General features: G+C 37.6%; 1 protein-coding gene across 1 annotated transcript in view; it reads left to right on the top strand.

The window, feature by feature from the left end:
- Nucleotides 1-17,788, top strand: part of CFAP54 (cilia and flagella associated protein 54) — a 311,984-nt gene that overhangs the window by 260,829 nt on the left and 33,367 nt on the right. Inside the window, exons 59-62 of the mRNA XM_063446144.1 lie at nucleotides 1,798-1,906; nucleotides 6,447-6,576; nucleotides 9,343-9,441; nucleotides 17,349-17,481. Coding sequence (XP_063302214.1) covers nucleotides 1,798-1,906; nucleotides 6,447-6,576; nucleotides 9,343-9,441; nucleotides 17,349-17,481 — 471 coding nt within the window. The remainder of the gene's footprint in view (nucleotides 1-1,797; nucleotides 1,907-6,446; nucleotides 6,577-9,342; nucleotides 9,442-17,348; nucleotides 17,482-17,788) is intronic.

Here is a 17,788-nt window from a genome sequence, read left to right as displayed (position 1 = left end):
TTAAAGAGTGCCTCATGTGTGTCACTAAATAGTTCTTTCACTCTTGTTGAGACATTTTAAATAATTTAAGAAAGGTTAAATCCAGAAATGATGCTTGATTTAATTATTTCCCCCCCCCCCCTAGTAATTATAGAGGAAGGCACAAAAAGTGTATTCACTAAATAAATAACTGTCTATAATTGACGTGAGAACTGTGAATGTTAGGTACATTTCACCAAATTTTGTAAATATCTTAGTTTTCTTGGGTCACAAGTCTAAAATCTAAAGCTAAAACCCAGAGAGTAAAATCGGTCAAAATGAAAATTGAATTAAAAACAGTGATAACACGCATTAAGTTGAAGTATCACCCACCACCACACTTTTCATGTGGACAGATTTACATTTAGTCATAGGTAGTGATTATGGTTGCTGTTCCGGATTTAATTATGAAAGGGCTGCATTTAATACAGAAGATTTAAAGCAGAAAAACACACATTTGTGAATGAGCTAATCATTTAATTTTTAAAGGAACTCACTGGAACTAACATCCATATTGCGTTTAACCCCTTAAGGACACATGACATGTGTGACACGTCATGATCCCATTTTATTCCAGAAGTTTGGTCCTTAAGGGGTTAAAATCTAAAAATTACTTTATTTTTATATAGTTCTAGATGTGCTGGAGCAGTTATAACATAACATGATAATGTTAAAAAACATGTTTTCTTGTACTAGGAATTAGAATAATTATAGTTATTTGTATTGCTATGTGATTTTTCTTCACTTTTATGTGTGCTAAATGTACTTTCAATGATTTAAAGGGGAAATGTTGCTTCTTTAAAAAAACATACACCATTACATATAACATTAAATCTCATCTATAACTGATGTTAAAGCAGCACTATATGGTCAGGAAAACAAACATGTATTCCTGACCCTATAGTGTTAAAAACAACATCTGGCCCCTTGAATATAGTAACATCTTACTTTTATTCCAGTCTGCTGCTGCTGGCTCTGCCCCTGATCTGACTGCTTGGCTGACATCATCAGAAGTGTTAAACAAAAGCCAATCACAATGCTTTCCCATAGGAAAGCATTGTATTGGCTGAGACTGTCAAGGAGGCAGATCAGGGCACAGTCAGCACAAGAAAAACACAACCCTGGCCAATCAGCATCTACTCATAGAGATGCGTTGAATCAATGCAGCTCTGTGAGGAAAGTTCAGTGTCTCCATGCAGAGGGTGGAGACACTGAATGGCAGTAAGCACCTTTAGTAGCCATCTGAGGAGTGGCCAGAGGAGTAATCACTAGGCTGTAATGTAAACACTGCATTTTCTCTGAAAAGACAGTGTTTACTGCAAAAAGCCTAAAGTGAATGACTATACTCACAAGAACAAATACAATAAGCTGTAGTTATTCTGGTGACTATATTGTCCCTTTAACCTTCATGTAATGCTCTGTTTTCAATGTATATTAAAGATTTAGCAATTGACATAACAGCCAAGTGCAATCCTAGCACAGCCAAGGCACACATTGTGTTGTAGGAGATGAAAACATTTATTCTGTTTCTTGTCCTTTCTGTGTGCTGACTGTGCTCACTTACAATTGCAAAAGAGCAGAGCTTATAAAATTTTTTGACAGAGAGGTAAGATGGTAAGATGGAAAGGCCCAGTTCCAGAAGAAAGTTACGTTTTTCAGACCTCACAAGCACAAATTTGTTAAATATAGATGTAAACAATATATTAAATATTATTTGAAATTACAGTGCCCCTTTAATATTTTGTAAATATATTTCAATAAGCTGTTGTTCTTTTTTAGGGAGGATAGAACGGCAGATGTATTTACTAGGTGACTTTGAAAAGTTCTCAGCCATTAAAACGTTCTCAGACGCCATCTGTGTGAGCCGCAATTATGATCAAAACCTTGGGTAAGGGTAATATTTATGATACTTTTTTTATTATTTATTTTTTTACATTTACATGGATCCACAATACTTAAATTTTAATAAAAATGACAATGAAAGAATAGTACCGTATATACACGAGTATAAGCCGACCCGAATATAAGCCGAGGCCCCTAATTTTACCCCAAAAAACTGGGAAAACTTATTGACTCGAGTATAAGACTAGGGTGGGAAATGCAGCAGCTGCTGGTAAATTTCTAAATAAAATTAGATCCTAAAAAAATTATATTAATTGAATATTTATTTACAGTGTGTGTATATAATGAATGCAGTGTGTGTATGAGAATGCAGTGTGTGTGTATGAGAATGCAGTGTGTGTGTATGAGAATGCAGTGTGTATATGAATGCAGTGTGTGTATATGAATGCAGTGTGTGTGTATGAGTGCTGTGTGTGTGTATGAGTGCTGTGTGTGTGTATGAGTGCTGTGTGTGTGTATGAATGCAGTGTGTGTGTATGAATGCAGTGTGTGTGTATGAATGCAGTGTGTGTGTATGAATGCAGTGTGTGTGTGTATGAGTGCAGTGTGTGTGTGTATGAGTGCAGTGTGTGTGTATGAATGCAGTGTGTGTATGTGTGTGTGTAATGCAGAGTGTTTAAGAGCCTTGGTGGGGGGGTGGGCATTTTTTATTTTTTTATTATTATTTTCATATTTTTTTTTGTTTCATTACATTTTTTTATTTTATTATTTTTTTATTTTTATTTTTTTATTATTATTAATATATATATTTTTTTTTGTCCCCCCTCCCTGCTTGCTAGCTGGCCAGGGAGGGGGGCTCTCCTTCCCTGGTGGTCCAGTGGATGGGCACTGTGTAGGAGGGGGCTGTGGGGGCTGCAGAGAGATGTTACTTACCTTTCCTGCAGCTCCTGTCAGCTCTCTCCTCCTCCACCGGTCCGTTCAGCACCTCGGTCAGCTCCCAGTGTAGAGATTTACACTGTGAGCTGACAGAAGAGCTGAACGGACCGGCGGAGGAGGAGAGAGTTGACAGGAGCTGCAGGAAAGGTAAGTAACATCTCTCTGCAGCCCCCACAGCCCCCATTGTCTGTATTATGGCAATGCAAATTGCCATAATACAGACTCTGACTCGAGTATAAGCCGAGTTGGGGTTTTTCAGCACAAAAAATGTGCTGAAAAACTCGGCTTATACTCGAGTATATACGGTAAATTGAGTGTGTTTTCTCTCCTTTGTATTTATTGTGGTGAGTAGAAGGAAATGCCCGTCAATTAATTGTGCATGTACATATGTAGATGTAGCTGTTTTACAGATATTTAAAATAACTTGATGACCTGTAAGGAGATAGGACAGGCGATAGTAATAAAACAAGGTGGAGTGAAGCAGAGCTGGAGGAGAGAATAGAGTGCTGCCCTTTAGGAGAGAGCAAGGGGCAGGTTACTCTGGGATGCCATAAACTTTAATAAAGAGATGGGCTTTTTATGTGCTTCTTAATGAAGACTAAGGGTGAGTCTGATGGTCACAGGCTGTCTATGCCGCAAGAAGGGAGCTGCCCACGAGAAGTCCTGCAAGCGTGAGTTGGCCATACATGTACGAAAGGTGGACAGGAGAAGGTCATGGACAGAGCGGAGAGACCAAGAAGGGGCATACCTATGAATCAGTGAAGAGATGTAGGAGAGGCTAGAATTCTTCAGTGCTTTATAAGTATGGATTAGTACTTTGAATTGACTCCTATAGGATACAGGAAGCCAATGTAAGGAATGACAGTGGGGTGAGGTGTGAGAGGACCAACTGGAAAAGGCAACTGGAAAAGAGGAAAATCAGTCTGGCGGCAGCATTCATTACAGACTGTAACGGGGCAATACGGCTTTTAGGAAGACCAATTAGGAGAGGGTTACAATAATCCATGCAAGAGATTACTAGAGCACGGACAAGGTCCTTAGTAGCATCTTGTGTAAGAAAGGGGTGGGTGAAAGTTATGGTGGAATCTACAGGATTTGGTAACAGACTGGATATGAGGCTTAAAGGTGAGGCCAGAAAATAACCGTGCTAGCTCTCCTCTTTACTAACACAAAGGTACCGTAAATGTGCCCATGTTCACGCTCTATTGAAGAAACCAAATCTAAAACCTAAAGGGTGTCGGTAAGGTGCAAAACATATTCATTCAATATACATGGCAGCCTGCCTGGTTGTAAAAAAACTGAAAGACAGCAGTTGGCTGGTCTGTTAAAAACAATAGCAACCTTCAAGAACAGCAGCATGAGATTTGTCCATATCTTCAAGACAGTAGACACAAATGTTATTTTAAATTCAAGTAGATATTCTGTCCATTGTTCCTGGTGTATATTTCCCTAGTTTACTAAAGTTTGCACTTTTATAGCTGCTTGTAAGTCATCCTAATTTTAGGATATTTTTAACACTAGATTTTTAACTGATCTATAATGTACTTAATTGCGATTGCGCATATAGCCTTTAAAGGGACAGTCTAATCTCTATAGCCACTATGTGCCATTGTGGTGCTAGTAGGCTTGGCTTTTCTCCACTGTTCCTGGGTCAAATCTCGTGAAAATTGGGGTCAACGAGGCACCTGTTAGCTGGCATGCTAATCCTAATGCAAATATGGACAAAATTGATTGCTAATGAAAACATGGAATTTAAAAAAAATAGCAATGCAGTGAGCAGTATCCTCAGGTACCCCTGGTTTTCTTCACACTGCACAAATAATTTGACCCTGAACTGGGGTATAGTGCCAGCAGCCTGCTAGTCCCATAACCTCTACAATGGCATACAATGGTTATGATGTTTAGACTGCCACTTTAATTTTCTCCTGATATCTGTGCACCAGTTACAAAACAGGCAGTAAAGTTTTGAAACACTAGAACATGCACATAAAGACTGCATCTGGACCTCCCTGATGCTAAAATTTCAAATATATTAGAGCCGAATATATGGTCTACCTTGTTTTACTAGAAATAATGACCAAAAGAGAGCATTTCTTATTTGTTTTATTTTGTTCTGTTTTTAACTTTTGTTGTGATATACCTCTAAACGAAAAATGTTGTGTACACTAATAAGGCATCATTTTCAATTTGACTAACTTAATATGTATTGTTTATGATCCTTATATTTGCCGAATCTGAACAACTCCCAATAACAAAAAAGTTTGAAACAAAAGATGGAATCTGGTCTATAGTGTTCAACATAAAGTACTAAAAGACCACTAATTAATAAATTATTGTGGCATTCCCTCATGACCAGGGAAGATGGGTATGCCTGGAGTCCTTTTATGTGAGTCCAGGTCAACCATAATTTTAAATTTGGGTTCCCAGAACTATCTCATATTTGGAGTGTGTCCATGACTAAATTCTCCCCCGTCTTCACCCCTACCCCATGACCCTTTTACTGCGTTACCATGCTTTCCGACCTGACATTCAGGCTACAGATTTCATAGGTATTGAGAAAACTGGTCTGCAGAGATGTATTCATTTATATAAGAACACAATTATTGTAAGCTATGCAATGTTGCAGAGACCCAGTACACTATTTATATTTATTTGCAAATGAGGGACTTTGTTATCTATGGGGAAGCAAAACAGACGTAGTTTTGTCCACCAGAAGGATCAGATCACCATTTTATACAATCATCTCTGTACTCACTCTACTGAATGGAGGAAACCTAGATATGAGACTTGGGGGAAGCAGAGCTGGGAGAGGTGTTGGGAAGGTATGTGAGATAATATGGGAGGATAACTCGAGATCCTCCAAATGTGTCACTCTACAGGAACAATAATTTAAGACACTTTTCACTAACCACTAACATAAAAATATTCCGTATGGGGAAAAGTAATTTGGATGTCTCTTGGAGGCAGTGTGTGGATAGGGGCATATTTGGTGCACTTGCCCTTACGTGGTCCTATTCTGGAAAGCAACCTTGCCTCGTGCATCCTCCGCAGACAAATCCCATATCAATCCATGGGTATACTTACTATCTAGACTACTCGACAGCCTTAGCCACTATGAGTGAGCACTTTTGAGTAGGATCATGCTAGCAGCCAGGAGTGTTCTGGTCCGATCCTGGCAGGACAAGGTCCTCCTCTGTTAAAAAAGGTTTTCCAAAATTAAAGACAACTATTTAATGGACAAGCTATCTGGTCACGTAAGGAAAAGTATCCCCTCATTTCAGAAAATCTGGTTGCCATGGGAGGTTTTCTTTGGTCTTTGAACTCTTGGGGCTACAAGGTAACAGTTTAGCCCTTCCACAATAGCCCTTATACCTCTCTTAAAGTCTTTTATCTTTCTCTTCTTTCTTTCTTTCCACTCCTTTCTTTTACTTGTTTATGATGGTAAAATGTGAAAAAATTTAAAATCTCAATTGAATTGTGCTTGTTAAATTTGTACTCTGGCACATGTTATCCCAGATTTGTTCTGTTGCCTGTGTTAAAATAAAGAATTTAAAAATATATTGGACATTTCTATGTGCATGATCTCCTAATATTGTTTGAGATATGTTTATATCATAGCTCATTTTGCATTTCATTCTTTTCTTATTCAGCTTAATAAAGAAATCTTATCTGGAGATAGCCCTGTTGTATCTGCACAAAGCAAATTTGGATACAAACATGACAAATGACACAAATTCATCAACCGTAAAAGCTTTGAAAGAAACTGTATCAAAAAGGAAGGTAATTTTCATATGAACTATGTAAAACCACCAAGTTTAAAATGATATAATACATAAAATATAAGAGTTATGATACCATCAAGGAAAGAACAATGGATTGATAGGCATCCTAAATAGATCCATCAATACCTTTTAAAAAATTGTGGTCAGTTTGTTGGAAAACACTCCTGTTGGAAAATGTGCTGCATTTTCAATATTTTTTTTTTATAAGGATTATTATAGTAGATAAATCTATTAGGGGAACTTTCCACCTGTCACCCACTTTACCTGTTTACAAAAGGTTCCTTTAACCCCTTAAGGACCAAACTTCTGGAATAAAAGGGAATCATGACATGTCACACATGTCATGTGTCCTTAAGGGGTTAAACAGACACTATAGTCATCAAACCAACTTTAGCTTAATTAAGCAGTTTTGGTGTATAGATCCTGTCCCTGCAGTCTCACTACTTTATTCTCTACCATTTAGGAATTAAATCACTTTGTTTACACAGCTTTAGTGACACCTCCCTGCATGTGACTTACACAGCCTTCCTAAACACGTCCTGTAAAGAGTTATCTAATGTTTACACTCCCTTTATTGCAAATTTTGTTTAATTTAGAATTTCTTATATCCTGCTTTGTTAATAGATTGCTAGACCCTGCAGGAGCCCCCTGTATGTAATTAAAGTTACATTTACATAGCAGGAGATAAAAAATAACTTTTAAAGTCAGTAACATCTGATTGAAACCATTTTGTTTTTTATTTATCATTTTTACTTGGTTTTATAAAAGCGTTTTACAAACAAGGTATGATCGTGTAGAACATTGGCATAGATTAGAAAAACAGATTTAAACAATGGTACAGAAAACATAAATTTTCAGTTGTGTTACAGAATTATAATCATACAATTACTGGTGGCATGTTACTTTTGATGGCTTATACGTTTGGATAGCTTATGCATATTCTACATCAATTCTTCTTTTACATGTATAAATAAAACAGTCAACTACCTTGATCGTATTGGTGTATTGTGTACTATCTATCAGGCACTATGGTGTGTGTGTATCAGAATGTGATAATGGGTTTACAAAAGACATCTAGGTAATTGCTTCTTACTTCACTTCCGTCAGACTACTAGCTACGTCTATCAGTAATGCATTCGGTTGAGAGAATATTATCAGCATCCAGTATAACGGAGTTCCAGGGTCCCCAAATAAGACTGCATTTCTCATAATTTTTGGACATAGCATACGTTACTTCCTCCATTTGTTTTATCCCTTCCACTCTTTGGATCCATTCTCTGATGGATGGAGGGGTCACTTGTTTCCAGTTGACTGGGCTTAACTGGTTTGCTGCCATGAGTAGGTGAGGGGTCAGAGATGTTCCCTGTCTCTCTTGTAGGGGTGGGGGTAAGAGAAACAGCAAGTACTCTGGTAAGAAGGGGATCTTTGTTTTCGTGATTAACTGTATAAGTGTGTGTGTTTGTTTCCAGACTGAATGTATCGACGGACATCGCCATCAAATGTGTGTGGGGTGTGCACCTGGTTGCATCTCCAACAGGCATCCTGGGTGCTGTTATGTAGTTTATGGATTTTAGCTGGAGTGTAATGCCAGCGTGTAAGCCGCTTGTAATTGCTTTCTTGTGTGGCAATGCTCGTGGGTGCCTTATGTGCCCTAATAAATATTTTTTTCCACTGGACTGGTTAGATATTAGCTTGTAATTCTTCTGCCCACTTTACAGTGAATCTAGGGAGTTCAGATGAACTTGTCTTTTGTATTAGCGTTTACATAGTGGATAGTAGCTTGTGTTTTTAGCGGGTGTGACATGCACAGTAGCTCAAAGTGCGTAAACTCTCGCTCGCCCATTGGTAAGAGCTTCAAGCTCCTTATGAAATGGACCAGCTGTGTGTATTGTAGATGAGATTGCAAAGTGGTGTTATTTTATTTCCTTTCACCATTTCTTGGAGCTGGAGGTAAGTTTTTTGTGATAAATAAAGTCTGAACACCCTAGCTGATACCCCTGCTTGGAATAAAGGATTGTGTGTGAGTGGATATAGCGGGGAGGGGTATGGTGAGAAGACCCTATTGCAGGCAATGCTTATCCGCACCCTGAGTGTGGCTGTAATTGTTGGGTGTTGTTTGTGTTTTGGGAAGGGTAATCCTGATTTGTGCCATGTGATTGTCATGATGGGAGTTTCAAAGAATGAGACTTCTATTGTCACCTGATTGAAACCATTTTTAAATGCAGGATGTGTCAGTCACAGCCAGGGGAGGTGCAACTAGGGCTGGATTAACAGAAACAAAAGTAATTTAACTCCTAAATGGCAGTGAATTGAGCAGTGAGACTTCAGAGGCATGATCTATACACCAAAACCGCTTTATCAAGCTAAAGTTGGTTTGGTGACTATAGTGTCCCTTTAACATATATTATCTGAATAAATCTATGATTTCAATTAGGGTTATTCACTAAAGTAAGAATTGTTGGGAATTCAAAGGGAATTTCAAATCTAAGTCCAAAATAGCCAATACAGCTATGCTTGCAGTTCGTAAACTTAGGTCTGAAATTTAAAATTCACTTTGAATTCCCAATTCTCACTTTAATAATTAATCCTGTATATGTTGAAATAATTAGAGATTTAATTTACAGAGTATTATCCAGAACAAAACACTCCATTGGGACTGCAACATTCTTAAATGTTTGTCCCTTTCTGCTAGTCAATTAGGAAGTACCATTTTGCCAATACTAAACTATGCTGATACATGTCTTAATGTGATGTATTGCTCTAGGTGGAAACGGCAAAGGAAAAGGGCAACTCTGGAAAACCGGTGAACCCATCAGAATTCTACAGACTGCTGGCATGGATTGCAATAAGAGCAGCCACACAGGTTTTTATGACACGTTCATGATTTTTTTTACATTTAGTGGTTTACAGCATAATGCATGTTGTATAGAATGTGAGAGAATTATGCTCCTTATAGCCGTCTAGAGAATAGTTTGCACTTATCTGGAATCCTTTGAGCTGTGCTTCTCTGCAAATAGCAGGAATATAAATTGTTTGCTATAGCACCGGTTGTTATCTTTGAACATCCATAAGCAGCAGAATAAAATAGACTGAAAGCTATATGTAAGGTGTAAAGCACAGGAAGGGTTGAGATAAGGAAGGCTCTGTATTTCCCTCTACGCTCTAGAATTGAAAGAAATTGTGTGAAATCCAGAAAGATCCAGTTAAAAATTATACAATAAAATTACACTGACCTTTTAAGAAAATCAACTAAAATTGATTGAGTGTGGAAAATAAGACACTCCAAATAAAGTGCAATAAACATAAACATTAACATGAAAATACCAGCTACTAATGTCATGTAGAAATATCTCCTAAAATCCACATGTAGGGGTAAGTGATTATATTCGGTGATAGCGCTCCACTTTTTTGTATTTTAGGTGTTCACTTTTCAGAAAATCACCTAGCAAAAACAGTCCCCAAATAAACCCACTAGTTTGTAAGGGACAAACCATATTTTGGACCCAGATCCCTATTTTTGGTCAAAATGTCCCTCTTTTCCAGAAGCTCCATATTATTGGTTTGTCTGCTGTCAGTATTATAGCTGGTGAGCTCTGTTATACACTCAATGTGTCTTTAAACTGCATTACATTATTTAGAAACCAGTCTGTGTAAGATACATTATTCATGTTCTTAATTACATTTTAGTTGCCCAAATTAATATCAGTAAATCTAAAACTTTCTCAGATCAAATCCACCCTGGTCACACCCCTACTTGCACCCTTAAAATGAAAGTGTCCCTCCTTCTCCATTTGACATGTTTGTAGGTATGATAATATAATTTGTTTGCTGTACATGTAGGACAAGCAGACTGAATTTCAAATACCCAAAATGGGGTACTTTATTCTGGTACTGAAAGACTATCCTGCTGCCAGACAGCTTTACAGTACATCCTGTATAAAGGGATTGAAAGACCCACACAAGGGGAAGCATACAAGGAAAACACCAAAATTCGTCTCTCTTCTATATCATACAATGTTAAATGATTATATCTCTAAAACCGAAGGCAGTTGAGTAAGTAGGCGTTCTGGTTTGGGTTGTCATTGTGAAGTCAACTTTGATTGTGAGAAAGATGCTTTTTTCTGTATACAAATAAGTTTTGTAGACAAGAGGACATAGAAGGAAAATCTGTTCAGAGGAAAGGGGACAAATCCATACATATACTTGAGTTATTGTGCATATTTTGCAAAAAATGCATCGAATATACTTAGGAGTAAATGAAACCGAAATTCAATAATTCTTCAAAATTTTTAAAACTGGAATGTATGAACAAAAAACAAATTTCTGGGATTTTGCTAGAGTTGCCCTGGCAACTCTGCCTTTGAAAGCTTATTGATGGATCTTCTAGGCAGTGCGTTAATCTCTGGGCCGGAGGTGCAGTGTGCAGTCATACCTCTGTAGAATTAATTCTAACATTAGAATTAAGACATAATTATCCCTAAAATTATCTGCTCCATCAGTTACAGTACGGCTTGAACTTCACCTCATGTATTTATGGGAGTGGAAAGGCTTGAATAAAGTTTTAATGTTTGGAAATGCTTGACTGTAAATTCGGTTAAGATATGTATTAGACTGTCTTTTAAGACAGTAAACTTGATTGAGGCTATCTGTGTCTTAAATATCATATTGTGACTAGCTTTCTTCCAATAATAAAGGAACATTTTATTTATAATTGTGTTCGCCCAAACCTTACCTGGATACAATGAATCCACTGTGATTGCAAAACAGTCAGCATGTATACAATACATGATATTCGTATTGAATTACATATGGCCAAATCTATTTTAATTTATACATTTGCTAACAGCCAAGCCAGCACAATGTGTAGATGAAGTGTGATGTTTTTTAAAGTGATACTAAATAATTTTGATGATGAAAGGTACACTTAAAAATCACATTGGGAATCTGTAAAATAGTATACATGGAATTCTATAATTCTAGAGAGAACAGACGTGAGGTCATACAAAAAAACACAAAAATCTATTTCATTTTAAACATCTTTGTGTTATATATGGGATATATCTCGGCACTTTCAACACTACCAAACTGGCAAGTATGATGGTGGAAGTGATACATTATGAAAATGTTCTGCAGCTGAAAGGGATGGCAAATGAGTAAGGATAATGGAATGTGCAAAGTATGGGAGATTCGTTGAGAAAAGCCTGAAATTGAGGTGAAAATGTCATCAGTACAATGACCTGGAGAACAATGTCAAAGCCCTGTGGTGTTCTAGATGGGTTCCATCGAAAGGACTTACTTGAATCCAATCACGCCATATGATTACGGAGTTCATGAAAGTGTTTTCGAATGGACTGCAATTTACAGTTGAAGAAAGGCTACAGATTTCACTATTGTACCTTCAAAAGGTACTGATAGCTGTAAAAGCCCTTTTAAGGACTAACACAAGAAACGAATACTTAACGCAACCAGTAAATCCGCTATAAAAATAAGAACGTTTTCATTGAGCATTTTACTGGCATTTAACCCTCTTCTCATATCATACTGCTACATCCAACCATTGTATTCCTGCTGATGTACAAAATTAACTACATTTCCTGATAAATGTTTAAAAGAAGTCCTCACGCAAAGTACTAAAAGACTATACTTTTATAATGTTGTGTGCACTGTACATAAAAATAAACTTCACAAATACAAATTATTTGATATATTTATGGAAACAGATTTAATGATGAAAAACATACAATTTTGTTTAAAAAAAAAAAAAAGGTACAACAAAATGATATTAGCACAGAGAGCAAACATGTGTGATTCACAATCTTTATTTAATACACTAATTAAAGGAACTGTGTGGGCATAAAATCCTAGAATCCTGAATTAATCTGAACATAATCTATTTTATATTGTAATTTCCAAATGGCAGACTCATAGAAGTATTGTGAATGCCCTCTTGCCACCAATGCTTTACATTTAGGTCAAAATACAGAAGTTATCCAGTGATGCACAATCGCGCATGGCATTTTCTGATCGCTACAAGTTTTCGGAGATCAAAATCGGACTTGATTGTATTATTTGTGACTGAGTCCCTTTAACTTTGAACGAGACACTTGTAGGAGAGGTAGACAGACAAATGCGTTGTCACCGAGACATTTTATGCAACAAACATAGATTAATGCATTTTACTTGTTATTCAGACTTCCACCAGACAACAAAGAGGAATAGAAACTGTGTATAAATGTGTTAATTAGAATTGATTGGTAATTATATATATATTTTTATTCTTTTCAAACAGCCTGTAAATACAACCATTATTGTTAATGATTTCTGAGTAAAATACTGCAGTGGTTTTTAGAATGTGAACAGCCAAATAAAATGAATGTTAAGAGACAGTAAAGGTCCAGATTTGAGGATAGATGCAAAGCGCAGCTAGACAAGAAGCTCTCCGGGGAGTACACTAGAAAGATTGTCTGTTGTGAAAGCATCTGCTCGCTTTGCAGTCACGGCAGAGCACGATTTATATGCCTTTATGTTATGTAAAGCACGGATATGAACTGGAAACGGCTCTAGTGTCTGTATTAATGCGCATACAGCCGTTCTATTATACCTTTTTTAGATCGCAGAATCCATGATAAGAAGTATTGCTGCTAAATATGTGAATCCTGAATCTACTTTGGCTTTTTTGAAATGTTATTTTTTATTTTTTTATTAGAGAAATGAGATGTCTTTGAGTTATTAATCTTCAAGTAGCATAAAAAGCATCTGTTTCTGTGTTGTAGGGCCTCTTGCAATTTTTATGAACACAGCGGATTATATGGGCCAGTAATCAGATTTGTGAACATTACCGCGTGAAATCTGCTTTACTTTTCTCCATATCTAAAAGTTATTTAGTACTGTGTTACCGCAGCTATAAGAGCATTTATCACCAGCAAACATTACTACTTGTTGTTTTTTTTCTTATTTTTATGTTCTACCTGATAGCTGCAGACAAAAAGCAATTCCTTTTGAACTATGGAAGCACCCGATGTTTATAACTTTGTTTTCTCACCTTCAGACTTTTTTAAAACTCCATTCTTTTTTTTAATTTTTTTTTTTTGAATCTATGGAAAGGATCTCACTATAAATCTATGCAATAGTATTTTGGCATTCCTCATTACTTCAAGACTTGGGTAATTGCATTTTTGCATTACTTCAACAGGTTTATCAAGATTCCTTAATACCCTATGCAATATACTGACATATTTATAAATGGCACAAAAACCAACAAGATGGGCTTCAACAGGTACTGGAGCATTTATTGCAGATGTGTAGCGGACTTGAAGAATGGCCCTGTCCAAAATTCCCATATGGAATGTAGCATTTCATTTCCTATTGTGCCTGCTGATAACTGTAGGGTCAGCTGTGAAATCTCGCGGTCAGTATTCTGTGCTAATTCTCCTTGACCTTTTTGCTGCTTTTGACACTGTTGATCATCAACAGCTACTTCTCATCCTCCGTAATCTCGGTCTACGGGTTACTGCTCTCTCCTCGTGTTCCTCCTACCTCTCCCAGCACTCTTTCAGTGTTTCTTTGTCTGGCCCTGCCTCTTCTTCCCAACCCCTCTCTGTTGTTGTTTCCCAAGGTTCTGTTCATGGTCCTCTACTGTTCTCGATCTATAATGCCTCCCTTGGTAAATTCATCAGCTCCTTTGGCTTCCAATATCATTTCTATGTGGGAGTCACACTAATCTATCTGTCCTCTCCTGATCGCTCTCTGTCCCTCTTGACTCGTGTCTATAACTCTCTCTCTGCTATTTCCAGCTGGATGGCTATTCACTTCTTTAAACTCAACCTGTATAAAACAGAACTTCTGGTCTTTCCTCATTTAAGTGTTGCTACTCCCATGTCAGTTACCCTCCAAGTCAACGGCGCTACCATCACCTCTACCTTGCAGACTCGCTGCCCAGGTGTTTTCTTATACTGCAACCTTTCCTTTACCCCTTAGTCCAGTCGATGGCCAAATCCTGCCGCTTCCAACCAAAAATTGCGCGTATTTGCCCCTATTTAACGCCGAACACGGCTTCATTGGTTTCCCGTAAGATATAGGGTGAAATTTAAGATTCTGGTACTTGCTTATAAGTCTCTACATAATGCTGCTTCAATCTACCTATCCTCCCTAATACACAAGTTTGTTCCAACCTACTTTTATACTGCTACCCTTACCTTTTGTGTCACTGTACCCCACTCCCTCTACTATCTCCTTTTTCCCTTACATAACAGCAACAAGTAGGATGTGATAGTAAATCGATTACTCCTAGTGCACAAGATGCTGTGTAGGAGCTGAACTGAAACTGGCAACTTGTTCCATTCTGCTCAACCCAGACTCTGGATATGCCACCCTCTTAACAAATAGGGCCATTTGGTTTGTAAGTGGTTTCAATATTTTTTAACTTAGCCCTTCATGCTCCCATCATTTCTTGTTTGCTCCCAAGTACTTGACATTCAGGGTTATAAATAAAGTGTGACCTTATTGGGAACTTCAAGTAATCTCCATATACATTTCACATTTCATGGAAAAATAGCCAGACTGGAAAAAAAAAACATCTTAGGCCTGCCCCAGGGTCATAATGCAAAATGGTAGGTGTTCGTTTTACACAATTTGTACATTTGCAGCTATACATTTATTATATATGTAAAATATGTGTAATGCGTATCTGGAAAATTGTATCTCTATCTACAAATTTACTCAGTATTTTCATTTATTGTAATTATTTGTGTAGTTAAGAAACCTTTGCAGTACTAAGGTACATCCCTACCTTAGACTGTTATGTAGGTAGCAAATGCTGCAGCTTCAACCAACCAAAATTACTAGCCATACACATGGTAATAAGAAACTCGTGGAAGTGCCGTGGATTTGATAATGCCGTTTAGGAAGCTATCAGGTTAGATGAACTTTTTCGTGGTCGGGTGCTATGGCCCTGTGATCAGGAGCAGATACAAAAAGTGATATACACTCCGACATTGTGTAAATATTCTGCTATGCCAAAAAACATTGTTTTACATTAAGCGCACAAAACAGCAATAACCCTTATGTTGAGATAATCAGTCGATAGATAATTTTGTACACAGCTTGGAACCTGTCAAGTGCACACAGGGCAATCATAAAGAGGGCCAGTGGTTCCATCAAGAATGACAATGTTGAAATATAAAATGAATTATTCTCGCCAATAAATCTCCCTTTATTGTGCATTGCCAGCAAATTGCTCTGGGCATGAAAGTTCAGAAACCTCTCAAAGTCTCAGATGCTCTAAAAGGAATATTATCAATCTGAAAATGACCCGTCTGTCAGAAAGCCTTGGTGTGAAATACTCGTATAAATTCATTATTTCTTTAGTAATTTTATGATGTACTCTTAGTTAGCAGCACTAAATATTAACCGCTAAAGTAAGATGTTCAGTGACAAAGTGTAATGATTCCATAATGAATAAATTAGAATAAATTAGAAACAGTAGAACCCCTTCCCAACCGAGGATGTATCAGGTACGTCTGCAAAAAAACAGTCCTTCAGGACCGCGGAAGTACCTGATACGTCCGCGGCTAATTAGAGCGCTGAAAGCGATCATGATCGCTTCCAGCTGCTCTGATGGTATTGCAGCGATGCCTCGATGTTGAGGCATCGTGCAATACCTCTCCTTACTGCCAGGCGCTGGGTGATCGCTCCCCCCGGAGCATTCACTTCCGGGTTGCTCAAAGTGGCAGAGCATTGGAAGCCATCGGGCAGGCTTCCGATGCTCTTCCAGTGCTGAGTGCCACAACCCCTCGATATAAAGAAAATTTTTAAAAATAAATAAATAAAGAAAAATAAAGAAATATAAGCTATAACCTTCTCCCCTTCCCCCCCAGCCCCTGCCATGTGACTTCCAATTTGGCGCTGCCTTTCTAAAGGCAGTGCATAATGGGGCTTCTGGGGGTGTCCCCCGTTGAAAAACGGTCTGGTCACTAAGGGGATAAAGCACATTTCCATAGATTAAACATTTCCAACTTAAATAAGTTTCTCACTGATCAAGGCTATAAAAAGGTAAAAAGAAATAACTAAATATTTAACGAATTGAAGTAAAATGGCATTAGTTTAGATAAGGCTCAAAGGGTAAAGAAGAACCAGACAAGAAAACACAGTGAAAGTGGAAAAAGAACTGAAAAAGAATATAACAGAAAGCAGAGTGGGAGTGGAGGAGAATTTGGGGAGCATTCCTTGACAACCCATTACCACACCTCAACATGTCTGACATTGAAAAGACAAGGAGAAATGAGTTACCCATCAAAAGTTCACCCCAAAACTCAGCAAGAATTGAGCCCCATCGCCCCAGCAATAGAGCAGATTCTAGTAATCGCTTGTAAAGTTCAGGCTTGGTGAATTGACATCTTTGCTACTTTTGAGCTCTGCCAATAATTCAGATTATTTCCATTGTTGCCTTTTATTGTCCCTTAATTTGAAAGTGAGAGGCTCCTCAGACCCACGTAGGGTTAAGAATTAGCATTTAATAAAAGTACACAGACTTTAGGGTTATAAACTGGGAATTGTCAGGAATTCATAGTAAATGCAAAGTGAAATTATAATTTAAGGTCAAAATAGCCAAACTGGAAACAGAATTGACTTGGATCATTTTTCTAATTCGACTATTTTGGTCCAAATCTTTACAGTTAATTTGAATGCATGTTAAATTTGCAGCAATTCTCTCATTAGCAAATAACCCTGTAAATATTTTGAATTAAACTAATGTCTTGCATAATTTTGCAGGTTGGCGATGCTATGCTGGCTTGCAAGCAGTTCATTGGCCAGGATCTTGGCAATCTACCAACAAACGCACATGAACATCTTTCATCTTTTGCATATATGGAACTACTTACCTCCTACAAGAACTATCTCCCAGGTATTGATAAAGAAAATAAACACAATCTCATATTGCCCAAAAGAAAATACTATTATTGGTATTAAAGGAACACTATAGCGTTAGGTATACTGCCATCTGGGTCTCTCTCAGATATAGCAGACTTCTGCTTTTAGAAGTCGTGATTGGGATAGGAGTCTGTATGTACCACGTTTTTGCTCGAAACACTGCAGATACAGAACTAATTGCACTTTAATGCAGGTGGCTAGTTACACTCTGATTTGGTCTGCCTAATGTCATTTCTGTGCAATATTTATACCTGTCGTCAGCACGATGCTGGCTGATCTGA

The sequence above is a fragment of the Pelobates fuscus genome, chromosome 3, assembly GCF_036172605.1.
Source record: "Pelobates fuscus isolate aPelFus1 chromosome 3, aPelFus1.pri, whole genome shotgun sequence".
NCBI lineage: Eukaryota > Metazoa > Chordata > Amphibia > Anura > Pelobatidae > Pelobates > Pelobates fuscus.
The sequence above is the reverse complement of the archived record's forward strand: the minus strand, read 5'-3'. Positions and strand labels throughout refer to the sequence as shown.